The 19,461-nt window shown below is 38.7% G+C and overlaps 1 protein-coding gene across 2 annotated transcripts in view; it reads left to right on the top strand.

The window, feature by feature from the left end:
* DOCK8 (dedicator of cytokinesis 8) overlaps positions 1–19,461 on the top strand; it is a 78,658-nt gene that overhangs the window by 47,885 nt on the left and 11,312 nt on the right. For both annotated transcript variants that reach the window (XM_072358998.1, XM_072358999.1), the window contains 14 exons: positions 991–1,104; positions 2,040–2,195; positions 4,459–4,598; positions 5,244–5,413; positions 7,159–7,304; positions 8,001–8,183; positions 8,879–9,014; positions 9,512–9,599; positions 11,546–11,642; positions 12,888–13,022; positions 14,616–14,768; positions 15,694–15,852; positions 16,654–16,754; positions 17,195–17,387. In XM_072358998.1, coding sequence (XP_072215099.1) covers positions 991–1,104; positions 2,040–2,195; positions 4,459–4,598; positions 5,244–5,413; positions 7,159–7,304; positions 8,001–8,183; positions 8,879–9,014; positions 9,512–9,599; positions 11,546–11,642; positions 12,888–13,022; positions 14,616–14,768; positions 15,694–15,852; positions 16,654–16,754; positions 17,195–17,387 — 1,971 coding nt within the window. The remainder of the gene's footprint in view (positions 1–990; positions 1,105–2,039; positions 2,196–4,458; positions 4,599–5,243; positions 5,414–7,158; positions 7,305–8,000; positions 8,184–8,878; positions 9,015–9,511; positions 9,600–11,545; positions 11,643–12,887; positions 13,023–14,615; positions 14,769–15,693; positions 15,853–16,653; positions 16,755–17,194; positions 17,388–19,461) is intronic.

Here is a 19,461-nt window from a genome sequence, read left to right on the forward strand (position 1 = left end):
TATGTTTCAGTACATGGTTGAGCACATTAGATTGTTCTGCAGCAATATCACTAGCTTACTGTAGACTACACTGTAAGCTTGTGGAAAGCTGTTTTTTTTTTCAGCACAGTAGAAAAACACTTTGCTATGTAAATTCTAGATCATAAATCCTATATGAATTCTATATTCTATATGTGTATATATATGTTCTTGAATGGCAATAGTAACAAAAAGGTTGAAAATGAAAAATTAAGTCATAAACACCCTGAGGTGCTGCACACCTGCTCTCACTTGCCAGAGACATCAGTAGCATTTTTCTCAATCATCTCCTTTGTCAGTCTTGAGTGAGCTCACCTGAAGGCTGTGAGGGGTGTGCAGATCCCTCAGGCCCCTCCACAAATACTTCTTTGTCAAGTACATAATATTGTCAAGCTGTTATAATTTGAATTGGTATGTCTGAAATAGCCGTATTTAGAGGATACTTGGAATTCTTTGTGTGTCTCTAGTAACCAGACCATTTGTAAATATAAAGGAGTTTAGTTGCCATATGTTAAAACCCACAGATTAGTCGTAATGATATTTTTTCTTATCAGTTTTAGACATGAAATTTCAAACAAAACAGTTTGTGTTCCATCAACAGAGCTAGGGCAGATTTTTACTAATATCTGAAAACAGTATTTTAGGTTGAACTCATAAACAAATTTTCAGTAGTATTAGAAGTTCAATTAAAAAATAAATGGAGGGGCATATAAAAGTTTGGAGCCCACAGGAAGTTCAGTTCTTATTCTCATATTCAATTTCAATTGTTATCTGCACAGAGATATGCAAAGATAAGCTTGGTCATTGGACACAGTCCTGTCCTCTCTATTCCACAATGCTTCTGGAAACAGTCCCCTACGCTATTTTTTTCAGTCTAAGTGATGATAAAAAGTCCTCCACCTTTACATGAGTTTTATAAATTGTGAGTGCAATTTTACCCCCCTCCCCATTTTTTATTTTCTTTTTTTTAAGGAAAGTGAACAAGCAGAAAAAATTAACATCAGCCTGGCATTTTTCCTGTATGATCTTCTTTCTTTAATGGATCGAGGATTTGTGTTTAATCTCATCAAACATTACTGTAATCAGGTAGGCATTATGCATGATTGGGATTGTATTGGGTTTATGGCCAGTCTTGTGTTCTGTTCTCTTTGATTCATTTATCCATCATGATCCTCTGAGTTGTGTTAAAGGGTAAGGTAAATTTTCTATTTCCTTCTGCATATACAGAGACTTTACACCTCTTTTGATTTGTGGTCTGCAGAAAATAATTTGAGCGGAGGTTAGGGTTCTTTTAGAAATGCCATACCTTACAGTGCTGCAGAGCATCCGTAGAGCCACTTTCCTTTCTTTTCTATGTCTCTTAGCAGCAGCCTTTGGATCACAGGTTGAAGAGTTTTGCGCTCTCTCCAAAATACTGCTGTTATAATAGTGTTTAGATTTCAGGTGTTTGATCAAAATGATCCACCTTTGTCTTATTACTTTACAAGCCTCCAAAAAGTAAATTACGTTTGCAAGGCACTAGTATGAAACTATTGTTGTATTCAAGGTGGAAAGCTTTCCTTCTTTCTAGGAGAACTGAAGGTGTCTACCACCATCGTTTCCTACATGCAAAAGCCTATTAATGTTAATATCAGTGTTATTATGAAGGGAGATCACAAGACTCCTAGTTCTGTGTTCACTAACCTGACTTTCAGGAAATTTGCCACAGACTCAGCAAAGTTTTGTTTGTTTGTAATCCCAGCATTGTGCAAAATCATTGTATAGTATTGTTCCTTTCTTGGAAAGCCAGAAAGTCAGCCAGAGAGGAAAAAAAAGATACCACCACTGCCAAACAAAGAGCAACTAATGGATGGAAAGCAGTTAGGTACAAGGAACCTGGGAGCATTCTAAGGCATGCTGGGATACTTGTCTGTATTTTTTAAATTTACTGATTCAGTTTCAGGAAACAGGATATTTCACTGCATGGTAATTTAAATAGCAAGTACCAGTAACAAGGCATTTACGTTCATTTGTTTTTCTAGCTCTCAAACAAGCTGAATTCTCTTTCCACCCTGATTTCCATGAGGCTGGAGTTCCTGAGAATTCTGTGCAGCCATGAGCACTACCTGAATCTAAACCTCTTCTTCATGACCTCAGCCTCTACTCCAGCATCCCCTTCACCCTCTTTGTCCTCACAGGTAAGCATCCATCAGCCAGTATTAGGTGGTCTTCGCCTGAATAATGCATGTAGAGAAAGACTTCTGTTGCACTGTATTCAGCCGCTTTGGTTAGAGTTAATGAGCCACCATGCGATAAGGGAGAAAAAGAGCAAAACATTAAAGACTAAAGGACTAGTACTGCAAAAGTGAACCCACACGAGTTAAAGCTTAATGTAGCACAAAGATGTTTGTGGTACTGCTTCAGTAGACCCTTCTAGAAACACATAAAAAGAAAACATTTATTCATCCAAACATAAAAAAAATCTAGAAAGAACATTGTTCTGAGGGTACAGAGCAGATTTACAGGCATGCCGTGGATACACAACCACTAGTACGTATTTCAGTATCGGTGTGTGTTTTGGAGAACTGTGGCATGTGGAAGTACACAGCAAACTTTCAGTGCATTTGCATTCTAACTGAAGTTCACAAGTAGATGAAAGTGCTACAACTATAATGAGTTAGTGACAAAACTAACTCATTTGAATTTTCAACTCAATTGAATTTTCAATATCCTGAATGATGGATTTCTGTTGAGTATAGCGTTCTTCAGAGCAGGACTATCACTATTTCCATTTCAAGTATCAGTGTTCTTTTCTTGGGATCCTCTCCTCTCCAATGGCACAGCTGATGCTATTACTTTGTCTCTATTTTCTCTGAAGAACTCAAAATTTGTGGGTTTTGAACCACAAATTTCAAGTGAATTTTGAATTTTGAACAGAATTCCAATGGAGCAACTCAGATTCATAGTTTCCTTTTCAAGTGTCATTGCCAAATAATTAGTTGTATGTTAAGATGTGCTACATTACGTACCTCAAGGGTTCTGACAGGTAATTATTGTAATTAATATTTTCTTAGAACTTTTCCTTGTCTTGAAAGCAAAGCATGGAGATCCCTTAGTCAGGTTTTCACAATTGCTTTGCTTAACTCTCACACTGGATTTCAAAGAGCTAGGAATAGAATTTCTCTGATTGTGTATGGGGAGACAGAAACCTTCCAGCTGGTTCTAGCCAGTCAGAGCTGGGCAAGCACTGGTTTGATCACTCCTTCCTTGAAGCAACACCAACTCTGCTGGTGTAGGAGTAACCAGTGAAGTGCAACTGCAGCAAATAAATAAGGCTTCTGAAGCCCTTGCATGATTTAATACAGTCACTGACCACCCTTGCAGTAATTCTGATCTGTCTGCAAGAGTGCTACCCAGCTAATGTTCTATTTTCAATAAGAAATGTGGCCTTTCAAATAAATCTTTTGGATTTTGTGGAGAAAAGCCAAATTCACTTAGGTGGATGCTCTGCACCTTACTGTTACTTTTCAGGAACAAAGTGCCTTCTGCTTAAGTTTTAAATTGGAGCAGGTTAAGCTAGGTCAATATAAAATATAGGACTGCTCAGAGATGTGGGCTTTGTTTGAAACAATATTCTGGAAGATACCTTTCACACTGTGGTATACTGCTACTTCATGTGTTTGGTTTTTGGGACTATTCCTTCTTGACTGACACAAATACTGGGAGAGAATATTGAACAATGTAAATTAAAAGCAAATTTCAGACTTATAAACCTCAGTAGCTTCACTGGGGAGTAGATTCTAAGAGTTACGTTCACCAGATCAAAGTACATTCCAGATGACCTGTGGCACCTATGATTGGAGAAGCTAAGAAGTTCACAACACACATACAGCAGCAACTTTCCATTCCTGGACTAGCCGTATATCAGGCATAGCCATAAGTTACAGCAATTTGAAGGCTGCTCTAAACTATGCCAGCTGCCAGCAAGCTCACCCAAAATTTTCCAGAGTGAAACAGTTAGTACACCCTTCCTCGCCTTACTTCCATGGTAGACTTTGGAGGAGCTTAAGATGCCCCAAATCCCCTTCCTACAAGGGGCAGCCTCATCAGCTTTGCAACAGTAACAGCAATACAGAATTCTGAACATGGGGAAAATTCTGACTTTGTCTCCTGTCCAAACTGATGAATACAGGGTAGGAATTTTACATCTCAAATAACATTAAATGAATTATGCACACAGAATGGAAAGGATGCGTTTGCATCTTAGCAAGCAATTCATTTGAAAACTAATGCTTTTTATTTCATGCACTGATGTTTTTCTCCAGACTTCTTTCAATGCCTGAAAAAAGGTTTTCTCTGGTAAGGGTGCTTTGTTATCTGCTTGGATTGTCCTTGCAACATTTTTAAGAATGTTTTGTTTCACTGGTCATCCTTTTTACTGCTTCCAATATTCTTCTGCAGAACTCTAGCTCCTGCTCCAGCTTCCAGGACCAGAAAATTGCTGGTATGTTTGACCTCTCATCAGAATACCGTCAGCAGCACTTTCTGACTGGGTTACTCTTTACAGAATTGGCAGCAGCACTGGATGCAGATTGTGAGGGGTGAGTATCCAAATCTGCAGATTGTTGAATGGGACCATGTCAACAGTAATGTACTGTTGGTATGGTCATAGTTTAACTCCAGGGTAAGTCCTGCTTCCTCCAAATGCAACCAGAATCACTCAATGTATCATGACAGTGTTGGCTGGAAAGAACATTTTCTGTCTTTGGCACAGAGTCTGAGAGTCCTGCAAAGCTTCTTCAGTCTTGCCTCCGTAAGGAACTACTTCTGCATGAACCTTCATGAAAGTTCATATGTTGATGCTCTTGCAGGCATGAACAGGTCAATCACACTGAGTTGTGATGTTGTCCAATTCTGAAGAAAAGGGAAGCGAAAGAATGGTCTTTGCCATCTTTTTCAATGAGTGACTCTAAAACAGCTTTATTGCAGTATGTTGGTGTTACTGAGTAAAAGAGTACTGTTTGCTGCACTAGCACTGGCTAAATAAATATAGATCACAGCTCAAAATTTTAGTTGCTTTTTTGCAGGGAACATGGATCTCTGATCTGAGTGGAAGACACTGTCTAATGAGTATTGGTGTATTAATTTCCTTCTCCCATGTCTACCTTGTTTCTTAAATCCTTGATCTACAGATAATCAGTGTATGACCCGTTATTGGAGCTCATGGCATTTTTTTCTGTTAACAGGATTAGTAAGGTTCAAAGAAAAGCAGTCAGTGCTATCCTTAGCCTTCTGAGTTCCCATGACCTAGACCCACGTTGTTCCAGAAAAGAGATAAAGATTAAAATTGCTGCTCTCTACCTGCCATTGGTTGGTATAATTTTGGACTCACTGCCACAGCTCCATGACTTTACAAGTAAGACCTTTACTCATTTGTCTTTTTCAGCCTTAGAGTAACTTGTTTAAACAATCTGACTTAAAGAATTTGCCTTAAGTACAGAAATTCCCCCACAGTTGTCATGGTTTTTGTTTGTTTTTTTTTAATGATCCATACTGCACATGATGTTATGATGTGGAATATTGACAGCAACATTACAAAACCATGACAACAGTCTAGCAAGGTACAGTATTTCTTTATTTCCAGATAACAGGATTTTTTAAAGAAGGGAAAAAAATCTAATATCCTTGCTTAACAAACAAGTGATAGACCCAGTGGAAAATCTATGGAATCTTGCAAGAAAAGCAGTCTTGGAAGAAATACTATGATACAAATAGGCTTAACAGACAGTGAGGAAGAAAACACAGTGAGAAGGAATGACATGGGCATTGTGTTCCATTACAATTAAAGAAATTGGATTGCATTCCTTCTATATTTTTCTATTGTTCCTCAGGACTCTTAACATGACACTGAAGTTAATCTCAGGTGAATGTAATCATCACTCAGAAAACATATTTCTATCACCTACTATAGCTTTAAACTTTGTTCTCTATTATTAAGCCTTTTTAAACATTATGGTCTAAGCTGTTTTCTTGATTTTTTTTCTACAGATGTGTTCACATGAAAGTGCTGATAACAGCACTTTGACTTTTTATGTGAGAAATAATAAGTCTTTGCTACTTGTAAAATTGCATTTCACTTTCATTAAAAAATTTAAAGACTAGAGAGAAAAAAAGGTACAATCTTTGAAGAATATACTTTTGTCACTGGTTCTGAAAATGTTTTTCATTTTGATATCTGGACAAAAGCATAGCATTATGAATGCATTATTGAGCTCTGTCAGGGTAATACTGTGAAAGCATTCATTGCACATAATGTAAGTAAATCTCACCTCATTCTTCTAATGTAAGTATTATCCTTATGCCACAGACTAAAGGAGTCCAGGTCTACCAGTATGGCTGGTTTTTAAAGTCTCTAAATATCTGCAGTATCCAAGGTTGTTGACCTTGTTCTGAATGCTCAAGGATTGGCTGCTCAGTCAGTTTCTCTGAAAACTACATCTTGGAAAGCACAAATGGATACGCAGAATCTAATGAGCTTTTTTCAAAGCTTTTACAAACTGTCTGATTCACTGAAATTGATGTCAAGAACTAGTGCCAAGTAGAAGCAACCAGATGCCTAAAATTGAAATTGTCCTTTAACCAGCAGGCAATACTGGCTCTGTCAGGTGTTAGCAGACTTAAATTACTTTGCCCAATTTCCCCAGGCCCATGCATGGCTTTCATGTTGATCTTTTCACCTGGAATTGGCGGAAACTGGGCATTTCTTTCTAAGTGTTGCAAAGTTCTGGCTTAGAACTTCAGAACCAAACAACCTCATGTTTCCAACTGCCTTTGCTTTTCATAGGATTGTAGAATCACCAAGGTTGGATAAGACCTAAAAGATCATCCAGTCCAACTGACTGGATTTAAATCAGCTTTCATAAATACCTGGTGGTTGCTGGGCGCAGCTCCTTTCCCCATATTTATTTGAGCAATTCGACAGTTTTTACAGATGATTCCAAACTGTCTTACCATTGCTGTACTTTGCTGCTCAATAAAAATAAAGTCTTAGGGATGGAGGTGCCAATCATTTTGTTAGATAACAGTTCAGTGTAAGGCTGTGAAATGTGAGCAGCACCAACTCAATGCTGATGAAGTCCCAATGGAATGTTCTAAATCTAGTTTCAGATGCCCGCAGCGGAAAAGGGCGCACAGGAAACCCGGAAGAAGAACAGGAGTCTGCAGGTGCAATCAGTCAAAATGTGGCACTTGCCATTGCGGGGAATCAGTTCAACTTCAGGAGCTCTGGAACATCTTTGGCGTCCTTGGTATGTCCCGGGTTTTGCCAGACTCCTTTCTTTCATACATTTTCTCTTTGTTTTCTCCTCCATATCCTTTCTTGTGTCTAATAACTGCATTCACAAGAAATTGCTATCTTGTTTCAGCTAGCCCCAGAAGAATGCCTCATATTCCTACTGTCATCCTCTCATTTACTCTTCAGATCTTCTAATTGCCTCCTCACCAGAAGTGATTCCACTTTCTCTCCAGTATTTCTGTTGTCTTCTGCACGCCCAACCTAGTCATGCTTCCAGATCAGCAAATGCTGCTGTAACTCCCCTAGCGCCTCCCATTGCCAGGGTCACCTAAATCCATGGATTTATGGTTCAGGGTCATCTTCTCCTTATATCTCTTTCCTTATGATTGTTTCTGTTTTCTGTACAATTTGGATGATACAACTGGCAAAGGGGAGCAAGCAGTTATAGAATATTTTCTTAAATTATTCTAATGAACAAACAGTGGTTCTGTGCTCCCTTCTTTCTTTCATAAACATACAGCTAGTGCCTCTATCGCTAACATATATAAATAGATTAACAAAAATACAATTACTGTAACCTGGAAGAGGTTAAACTTGCAGAAACTCTCCAAGAGATCTGGCTCCACTAAAATTTAAGTAACATTACTTCACTTTAATGTCCTCCCTACTCTTTTATCTTTCAACTCACTTCTACCTTATCTGTCTCCAGTCTTACAGACAGAGTGCCACATTAGGTCCTGATACTACTCGCAATCTTCTGATCTGCTTCCTCTGGATCATGAAAAATGCTGATCAGAATCTAATACAGAAATGGATTGCAGACCTTCCATCCATGCAGCTGAACAGGATCTTAGACCTCCTTTTCATTTGTGTTTCGTGCTTTGAATACAAGGTAAGTGAAACGTGGCCTGGTTTTGTTGTCATTTTTTGTTATTTTTTTCTTTCTGGCTGTCCAGAGGAAACTTGTTATTGACAAGTGTTAAATTAGCGCTTGTCTCATCTATGCTACAAACAGACATGTTAATTCAAAATGACTGGGACCAGCCCTCAAGCAAAATGCAGCCAAAACATCTGAAGACATCTTATGAAGTTGGTTTGAAATGCATTATTTTCCATGCCCTGAGGCTTTGACAGCTATTTTGGGTAGGGAATATATACATATACTCAGGTCCAGTTTACTAATGTTTTTCAGTTATGACTGAATGTAAATAATTGGTGCTGCCATTACTAGAGCTATTCTCCATGTACCTTACCTGTTTCAAAGCAAGGTCGTGGTGGTGACACTTTAAGGGTTAGATCTGGACATCGGGACTCTCTCCCTGATAAAGCTTGTCTGAAATAAACTCTCTGCACATTAATTTCTCTCTCTATAGTGCTAAGCTACATCACTATTTTTTTATGAACAGTAAATATATTACCTTTCCTCATCTGCAAACTTTAAGAAGCGTTTGTATGTTAGTCAATTGTATTTACTGCTTTCTATCTGCTCTCCCAGTCTATCCTGTTGTCTCTGGTTTGGGTGGTATAATCTGGACTTTTGTTCAAAGCTGGAGGCACTGGTGTTGATTGCTTTGACTTTACTTTCAGGGCAAACAAAGCTCAGATAAAGTTAGCAACCAAGCACTCCAGAAGTCCAGAGACGTTAAGGCCAGATTAGAAGAGGCTTTGCTGAGAGGTGAAGGAGCCAGAGGAGAAATGATGAAGCGCTGCAGGATACCAGCTGGTACTTCATAGCACCTTTCCCCCATGACTTTTGAGAGGATATTGAGAGTTTTTAGATGTAAAATGTTTGTGAGTTTTTATGCATACTCCCAGTTCTCATCTTTGTCTTTCTCTCCCACAGTCCTTTCCCTGGCAGGCTTTTTCTGTTTTGCTGTGGGTAAAAATATTGTTATGTTTCAATTGTGCAATGTATAACTAGGACTGAGATAATATCAGGTGAAGAATATGAAGCCAACTAAGAGATGTTAATAAATTCAGAGAAACTGTTGTTAGTTTCTAATCAAAAGCCATGAAACAATGTCAAAATTATCAGCGAGAACAAACTGTTAATATCAAAAGATTTGTTTTGTTTTATTAAATGGAATTTTTGTGCTTTGGTGTTAGAAGACATCAGTGAGTAAGCTGATGCTCAAAAAATCTTAGACTTAAAAACAGTGGAGTCCTGTCCTTTTGTGTGCCCCCGTGCTTTAATCTCAGTAATATGTGTTGCACTTTCAGGGAATGACAGGTCAGCAGGGCTAAATGAAAACCTGAGGTGGAGAAAGGAGCAGACTCGCTGGCGGCAGGCAGATGAGAGACAAGATAAGTAAGTCGTTTAATAAAAATGTACTGCTTTTATTAGAACCGAGCTGATCTTTCTCCTGGGATGATTTTTGTGCAAAATCAGCAGTGTCGATCCCTTTCCTCTTCTGTTAATAGGAAAGAAATAGAAAATGTGTATGTAGCAGAACTATCCAACTGTTCCTGGGACATAAAAGAGATCACAAATACTTGAATGAGACGTTTAGTTATCTGCATCTTTTCCTTTTGATTATCAGAGTGACAAACACTAGTCATTGGTACATAATTCATTTATTCCCATGAGGCTTGCCGTGACACTTGCTTTGGTGTTGCTATCACACTTTGCTGTGTGCAATACTGTGGCATGAGTTTTCCACATTAAATATGTTGAGCTGGATTTGACATGTCATGTTAACTATACAAAGGTGATTCTGTGGTGAACATTTTTCTTGTTGCAGGTTGTAAGTTATGATATATCAGTACATTTCACCTTTTGTGCACTACGTAGTAGTAGACAAGTGAATGTGTAGATTAATGGGGAAGGGTAATTTCAAGAAAGATTTGTCCTACTGATAACATTTTCATATGATACAGGGTACTCTTCTGTAAGCATTAAAGTTGTTGCTTTTCTCTGAAGTGACCATGCATATAGATTGCTGTCCACAGATACTTGCTTGAATTTTGTCTGTCTGGCACACAGGCCACTGTGGGTTCTCACCAGTCCAGCTGCTGTGAGTTCCCCCAGCATCCTTCAGCATGTGTGACATAGAACTAAGAGCACTGGTTTGTGATCGGCTCAGCAACTGTGTTGTTGCCATCTAGCACTCAGCTGTGATTATCACATACTTTTTTTAAAAAAACAAAGATTGTTAATTGGGTATTTATCTGAACTTTAAAAGAGTTATCCTTCTGGCCTCTATCCCAGGTTGGAAGAGGTGCAGATCCTGGGTGGATGTTCTTATTTTGCCTTGAAATCAGCTTGCTTCCTCTCAGTTTCACTGAAGTCAGAGAAAACCAGCCCTCATGCAGCAGGCTCTTCATTATTGTTAAATGTAAATTTAATTAAAAGTTAAATTAAATCTTCTAGTAAAACTACACATGTTTTCGAAGCCTTTCTGTTTTACCCTTTGTTCATCACTGTGGTATGTGAGATCTTCGCTCTTGTTCTTTATGGATCTCCACAGTGTGTGGCCTGTAAGTAAGGTGTTTGCAGGTCACACATGGCACAAAACCTTTGCAAATGTTGCCACTCAGCCTGCATCTCCTTGAGTCCGGCATGTTTTGAGGTGATGACAAGCTGCAGTTATAAGCTAAATTTGGTGTCAGAAGGGATCCAGTCAGCATGGTTGATGTGCTAGCTTTGTGGGTGCTGGAAATGATTTAGAAGTCTATGTCATTTGCCTGATTTGTTCCACTCTTATCATAGTTAGCAATCCATGACTTGATTACAGCACCAGCCTTTTGGCAGGCCCTTCTTAGTTACTTGGAGTTACTGTAATTAATAACTGTGCTACTGCTCTTACTTTCTTTTCTGTCCCTCCCTGAAATTAACCAGTTGTGCCCAGAAGGATGTCTCTTTATTTCTCTGGTTTTCTTTTTTGGTGTGATTCTGCTGAGAAGGAAGGAGAAACAAACATAGCAGAACAGCTACAGATTTTGAACTCGCTCAGCATTGTGTTTGTAAAAGTATTCTTCCAGACACAGAAAAATGAGATTTAGCCTTAGAGCAGCTCAAATCTCAAACCTTAAAAAGCTGCTTCAGGCTATTCAGTGGTTCTTTTCTGAGTGGTTTAGGAAAAAGATCAGTATCAGCTCTCCTGGTTTGATTCTTCAGAAACGCCTCTGAACACGGTTGTCATTGTTTGCTCTTGATGGATTATTCAGCATTTGTATTTTGCTTTTGTTTCGACAGTAGGTCATCCACCACCTGTGGAACTCCCTTCTTGCTTTAATTAGAACTCTCTTCTGTAGGACAAAAGCAGAGCTAGACCAAGAAGCTCTCATCAGTGGAAACCTGGCAACTGAAGCTAACCTGATTATTCTTGACATGCAGGAGAACATCATCCAGGTGGGAAACTGTAGAGCTGGCTTGGTATTGGTTTCTGCTTTTTCGGAAGGCAGTGGAAGCAAGCCTTTTGTATCTTAGGCAGTGCAAATTGTTTTAATTAAAGATGTACTGTAAGCTTGTATAAAGTCTTGTAGTGGTGAAGGGAAGAAGGCAAGGATTAATGAACCTAAAGACAAAATTACTGCCTTACACTGTTGTCACAAGCACTTTCTACTGTTAGGGCATGCTACTGTGAATTAAAGGCAAATCTCACTCCTTATCCTCTACAGATGTGTTTAAAAGCCATTTCAACTGTCTTACCTTGATAGTGGAGTTTGGAGAGGATAAGTGAAGAAAAGTCTTCATTTATGTTAGCAATGTATCTTAAGACAGTAGTAGTTTGGAACTAGGTTGATAGGCAGCCTTAGATCATACTTTGAGTGATCCTGCAAGACAAAAGTCATTTAACCTTGACTTTCAGAGTACTTAATGCAAGGAAAGATCTTCCTCCTGCATGGAGTCCTTCTGAAAAGAGATGTGGCCCCCTATAGCAGTGTAAAGAATGTAACTTGTAGGAGTCAAATGCAGCAAAATTTCACAGGTTCTTTGACATCAGTAGAACTGTAACAGTTGACTGTGCTGAGACAAGGTCTCCTGGCTTAGGAAAGACACTCCAAATTCATAGGTATTGGAATCAGACTGTTGTAGCAACCTGTATTAATACATAATTAAGAGACAACTACCAGTTGATAAGCGTTCAGCTATTAGATCCTTGTAGTACTGGGTATGGCTTTTACATGGCACCCATTACTGCAACTTGCATCTCTTCTGTCCAGGTTGTAGATTTGACCAGAACATACCAATGTGCTTGTCTAGCCAGTATACCCAGAAATGCATGAGAGAAAAAAGTGGTGCATGGCCACCACAGAGTCACTTCCCAATGCAAGGTGCATGAAAGATTAAACACAAAACAGGCAGTGCTGTAGGAGTCACTGCAAACGCTGACTTCAGAAGTACACTGAAGAGCCTACAAAAACTGAAAAATGTTGGGAACATTTTCCCATCATCGTGTTCACTTCAGAACTGTTTTGAGTTCCCGTTGTGGTAGAAGTTTGCAAATGAAAACAAACAAAACCCAACAACCTGTACTCTCCAAACTATTGGATGCATCTTGTAAATGGTAGAGCAGAACAACCAATTCCTATGTGCAGGTTCACTGGTGAGTTACCTCATACAGTTACTGTTGTTTTTCTCCTTCATGTGTAGGCAAGCTTTGCAGCAGAGTGCAGAGACAATCTTTTGGGAGGAGTTTTGAAGGTCCTGGTAAATTCTCTTGGCTGTGATCAGAGCACCACTTACCTGACTCACTGCTTTGCCACACTCAGAGCACTCATTGCTAAGGTATGCTTTTGATATGCTTCTGTTTCTATGCTTCCAGTCAAGTTGTTAGAGCAGTATTTCTGTAGGAGAGCTGTAGGTAATCACCATTTTTCCCATGGCATTTCTTAAGTGTGTTTAACAGATGTAAATACTAACACCTAGTTGGAGGGACTCTCACGGATTTCTCCAGCTGTGGTAAGATTATCTCACTGACCGCATAAGGTGGAATGACTGAATCAGAACAACTTTCTGGTTGTGAGTTTTAGAAATTTACTCTTAAATACAGAAGAGTTATGAATAAAAAGGGTAAAAAAAAAAAAAAAATAAAATACAACTAATTAATTCAAATACATTCTGATTTTAATTAGGTATCTTAACTCCAGGGAATGTGCAGATACCATAAAGAAATATCTGATTCACTATATAAGCAAGACCGGTTTCCAATTTAAAATCTGGGAAAAAGCCATTCTCCTATAAAGAATATTACTTCCACAAAAGAAAAGTCAGTGAGATGTTTTTTTCACCTAAGCTATTCCAAAATGCAAATAACAAATGGGATACTCCTGTCCAATTAAAGCCTGTTTGCTGTTAAATGCAGATTGTCTGACAATGCCTAATTACAGGGTAGATATCAGAGTAGTTAGGAAACTCATAATTATGTTTTCATTGTACTTTATCTTTGGAAGCTAACTTCCAATTAAAATAATAAATTTTGTGAAGCAATTATTACTCTTATTGAAATAGATCGTACAATTAAGCTGACTCAGTGCTTCATTTTATGAAGCAATCATTGCAATGTATTTATATTACACCTTAGGTATATACATGTTATTTTACAAACAAATGAAAATGACAGAACCCTATGCCAGCAGGTTTGTAATATAAGTTAGGCATAAAACAGTGAGATAATTGAGTGAAGAAGGTCAAGGGCCAGCAAATAGGGCTGCAAATGGAAAATAACCCAGTGCTCTTCTCACACACCTTTTATCAATCCAACCTGTGCACATACAATACTGGTGCAGCGCTTCTGTGTACAGTGTCAGTCTTTTGGGGTAGACATTCTGCTCCCAGGATTTATTGTCTGCTAGTTGCATGGGGACGGTCTTTAAAAGAGGGTCTGTCGTGAATGCTGGGCAACAGAATTTTTGTGGCACACCGTAGGAGGAAGAACATGCTGGAGGGCTGGGGAGGGGTAGGACGTTGATGCAAAAAGCCAGTAATTGCTCCTTATGCACAAGGAAATATTTGCATGGTTCATCAACTGTTATATATTCTGAAAATAGCAACTCTTCCTGCTTTTTAAGAATTTTGCAGTTATTTATCTTTTAAAAAAACTCCTGAAGGCATTGTGGGACACTGTGAGAAATTTTTTGTTCTCTCTCTTTCTATTGCTCTTCTTTCAGACACAAGGACTATTTTCAAACCCTTCTTCTCTTTAGAATAGCTTGGAAATTGAGTCTATAGGGGCACAGAAATCAGATGCCCATATTAAGGGTATAAAATGTTATTTGTGTAGATTTTAGTCTTTGTCTGAACCCTGTGATTTTCATGCAGTAAGCTCATTTAATGGCCAGAAATGGTAGTACTGAATGGTATCTTCTCCGTTTCCCTTAGTTTGGAGATTTCCTGTTTGAAGAGGAAGTGGAACAGTGTGCTGACCTCTGTCAAAGAGTTCTCCATCACTGCAGCAGCAGCATAGATATTACACGGACTCAAGCCTGTGCCACTCTTTATCTCCTCATGAGATACAGCTTCAGCTCTACCAGTGTAAGATTTTGAGAACTCCAGAGTGTTTTATGCCAACTGTTTCATGACCAACTGAAACAGAAACTGAAACTGTGGTAACAAACAGGAAGCATCTGCAGGTCAATATGTTGTGCTGCTTTGCACACTTGAACTGGAAGTGGTGTGAGAAGTACAGAAGAGAAATTGCTTTAATTACTGTTTAACGTCTTGTTTAGGAAGATGTGATTTATTTATTTTTTTTCCTGCAGTATCTATAAATATGTTTTAAAACGGAACATTGCTAGGCTTCTATTCTAATGCAATTAAAGCCTTAGCAGAATAACTGTATGTTGTTATTAATGCAATTTTTTCACTTTCCATTTCATGTCAAGAACTATAAACTAGGCCCTGATTTTACCCACACACACAGAGCAAAACAGTTATTTTATTTGTGTAGATTCCTAATGTCTTAGCATGTAAGGACATTCATTAGCACCATTTTCTCCCTAGTTTTCACTTTAAGATCCTTTACTATGTAAGAAGTGGTGGATGTGCAGTAGGGGAACATGCCTTTGCAGCACTGATACCATCAAGGTATGGTGCATCACCAGATGAAGTCCTTGGAGGCCATTTGCTTTATAGACTTGTTCCCAGAATGTTTATGTAGTCCTGCTGCCTCTCATTCTCTCTGAGTGGCCTAATCTATATGCTTACTGGCCTGTCCTGAGGTGAAAAGAGGGAACTCACTTCCTCTAGTCTCAAGCAAGCATATTCTTGCCTCAAAGCACTGACATGTCAGAGTCCAGATCTGCTGATTCTTGTTCACATGTGCAGCATTATTAACTCACACAGGGTGAGCAGGTGAAAGTGGATTTGGTTTATGCAGGAGACAGAGATATGTGAACTGATATGACATGCATGATGTATCATCCCTAATTTTGTTTGTTTTTCTTCCTTCTTATGAAAGAACTTTGCAAGAGTGAAGATGCAGGTGACCATGTCACTAGCTTCTTTGGTTGGCAAATCACCTGAGTTTAATGAGGAATTCCTGCGACGATCTTTACGAACTATCCTGGCCTATGCAGAGGAAGATGTGGACATGCAGGCAACTCCGTTTCCCATTCAGGTCAAATCTTTTGTAACATCTGTGGTTTGTGTTAGAACTTTCACATAGGAATGTGCTTGGAGCAAGTCCTAGAATCTCAGTCTTATGCAAGAATGAAAGTAACGATCCAGGAGGTATTGTCTGAGCTTATGTCTTATGCAACAATAAGCAGAAATGGAAGACCCAATTCTGTACCATTTGATTCATCTTAGAGAAGGGTTATCTCTTAGCTTTGTAGACAGCTTTCTCCTAGACCCCAGCAGGAACTGCACACCGTAAGAATTTCCCAGGGTGGAATTTAAGTATGTTTCCCAGCAAGTAGCACTGTGGAAACATCTCCCCTCTTTCCAGTTTATAAGGCAGCAGTGGCAGTAATGAAAAATAGTTCAGACAACTGCCAGGTGCTTTGCTGAAATTCAGTTTTTGCTGAAGACTTACAAAAGCATCTGAGTTGTTATCAGGAAGAACTAAATTAGCATATAGTCTTATTGGTTTTGTTTGTTTGTTTGTTTTGTTTGTTTGTTTTATTCTTGGTTTTGGTTCGTTGTTGTTGGCTTTTTTTCATTCAGAAATAAACTGATTAAAGGTGTATCTAGCTCATTTTGATTCATGAAAATGAGTAAAATTTGCTATGTCAGCAGTGTTTGCTGCATTGAATAGAGTTGGAAAAATATACCTAGTAGCAATTCAGCATCCTGCCATTTCCTTCAGTAAGAGGGACTAAGTTTCTATAACATATCATCTGTTGCAGGGACTGGTACTTTTCTAGAAGAGAAGAAATAAGTGCCTGAGAAATGCATGTTGATCTTTGTATTACTGCAGGTAGAGGAGCTGCTGTGTAATCTGAACAGCATCCTGTCAGACACAGTGAAAATGAGAGAATTTCAGGAAGACCCAGAAATGCTCATGGATCTTATGTACAGGTGAATCATTTAGAACTGCTAGTGAGGAAATTCTGCAGTGAATTAAGCACAGGAACTGTGTATGGGACAGGGAACAAGTAGTGGACAAACACTCCAGCTGTTCTTTATGTTCCCACTTCAGCACAGCTGACCTCTCACAAGGGGCCCAGGTGGGAGTGGAGCCATTGGGAGGTCACTGGTGTGCGTAGGCTTGGGCAAGGATGGAAGTCAGGAACTAATGAGCGTTGAAGGGTCTTGGGTTCAGCATTTTTACTTCCTCATAGCTCCACTGTTTCCTAGCTCCCCTTCCCTAGCTTCTTCTTTTACCATGTGCTTAGTGAATGCTACATACAGAATAAAGACAGAGGTGTCTGCTTCCATTCAGCCTGTGTGGAGAACTGTAGAGATCCTTTCTGTTATTGAGAAGTCATTCACATCTCCTGTCTCCCCTGTGTTGTTAGAATTGCCAAAGGGTACCAGACATCACCCGACCTGAGACTGACTTGGCTGCAGAACATGGCAGAGAAGCACACCAAAAGGAAGTGCTACACAGAAGCAGCTATGTGCCTTGTCCATGCTGCTGCACTGGTGGCAGAGTACCTCAGCATGCTTGAAGATCGCAGCTATCTCCCAGTGGGCAGCGTCAGCTTTCAGGTAAGAAGAGAATCCAAAGCTCTGATAGACTAGGATGACCTATCACAGTGTATGTATTTCTTCTTGCGTCAGGCTGAGTAGGATTGAACATAAGGGTACGAAAAGTTACGATGACAGAGAATCTATCACCACTTTCAATACTTCATTCTGATTATTTATTACACTCACTGATGGAAACTTTAGTATCTAGCTGTCTGTAGCTTCTGTCTGCAGCCTTTGGATGCTGTAATCTCTTATTTGGCAAATAAAAACCCTCTGTTATTGTATATCTTTTCCTATGGTTGTTACTTAATAATTGTGATAGATTCATCTTTCAACCTTCTTTCTGATGAGCTAAGTAATAGGAGCTATTCTGTTTTTTTAAGCACATACTCCAGTCCTTTGAGTGTCCTCCAGTTACTAAGCAACATCCTTCTCAGTAGTAAATGGCACAATCATGTGATAGTTTATGCACAATAAAAATGTCCCATAAGATCTTCAACTCTAGGAAGTACCTTTCAGTTTATAGCTTCAAAGGCCCCGCTTTTTCCTTTGGCCTCGTTGAGCTCATTACTTAGTGATACATCAGCCTTTTCCAGAGAGATTTCTTGGTTTATTTTCTGTTTGTTTGTTTGTTTCCCCTCTTGGTTTTCTACACCCTGTGGGTTATAATATAGTTATCTGCTTTAAGAAATAGTTTGAAAAGCAGATATTCTTTCACACCTAGCTTATCAGATTATGCAGTTTTGCTCATTCTTAGCCGAACTTATTTTATGTGCAAATGTAGTGAATTTGTTCCTTTTTTTTTCACGCAAAAAATAGAATTGGCTACACACTTAAAATATTCCCATGTGTTGATAATTCTTCTTTTATTATTGTTGTCTAAAACTGTTGATCCCTTCTAAGACTACTTTTTATTTACAGTGTTTGCTGCAATGATTTGTAGTCATTCTAAGCAATGAATAGAAATTGTGCACCACTTACACATCATGTAGACATTTATTGTTTGGGCATTGTTGATGTCATCTGACTGTAGTCTTTTTAAAAATAGAGCCTGAGTTTCTATAGCCTGGTGTTGATTCAGATTAATTACAATGTCTTTGATTTTTTTCTTTATTAAAATTTTATATCAGTATTTCCATTATTTTGCCTGGAATGCGACTGATAAACCTACGACTTGCTGCTTATCTTGTATACTTTTGAAAAAACTTAGTTCCCTAAGGAATTTTCCAGCTCTGGTACTTCTCCAATTTTCCAAAACATACAGTGACTCAGTATTATTTGCCAGAATACCCTTTTGCTTAGCTCATTCAGAGAGTGTTGAGAGGCACATTTTATGGTCCAGGTGGTTCAGAAAGGGCTAACATCAGTAATGCATTCATCATCCCTTGATATAACCACAACACAAGTGGTTTTTTTTCGCTTCAGAATAGTGGATGTGAATGTTATTGGACCACTTGGAATTTTGCATTGAGTTTAGTGTGATGAGAAATATTCACAATTCCACCGTAGCAGTCAGGTCATGGTCTAGCATAATTCTTTCACAATTCCTTTACTGATAAACTAGCTGTATGTAATCTTTTTTTTGTACAGGCTAACCTTCTGGCCATGGATTCATACTCAGGCATTCCTTGTTCTTTTGTTTCTCTTACCAGTTTTGCATACTTCCTAACTTCAAGCTTAAATTCACCAATTCTATTTTCTTCTTTTCTCACTGCTTGTTTTGTACAATCATCATCTGGATATGGGTGGAATTCCTTAGGAAAGGAATTATCATAAATGTAATCACACACACACACAAACACACATTTGATTCTAATTTGATTCCTTCCCCCTTTCATTGCTCCCAGATTGAGCAGGTTTCCACAAATAAGTATGGTTCTAATTATTTTAGAGAAGTGAAGCCTATTTTACAAGGCACCAAACATGTTAAATCTTAGAAGTTTAAGAGCATTTTAGACAAATCAATCTCTCTGGTCAAAATGCTTGTGTGTATACATGCTTGCTATAGGAAAAGTTGCTCCATAGGAGAGAGGTAGTCAAATGCCTTAATGACCAGAAACTCAATTACAAAACATTTTATCTGACAGCATAA

This window comes from Excalfactoria chinensis, chromosome Z, assembly GCF_039878825.1.
Source record: "Excalfactoria chinensis isolate bCotChi1 chromosome Z, bCotChi1.hap2, whole genome shotgun sequence".
Lineage (NCBI taxonomy): Eukaryota > Metazoa > Chordata > Aves > Galliformes > Phasianidae > Excalfactoria > Excalfactoria chinensis.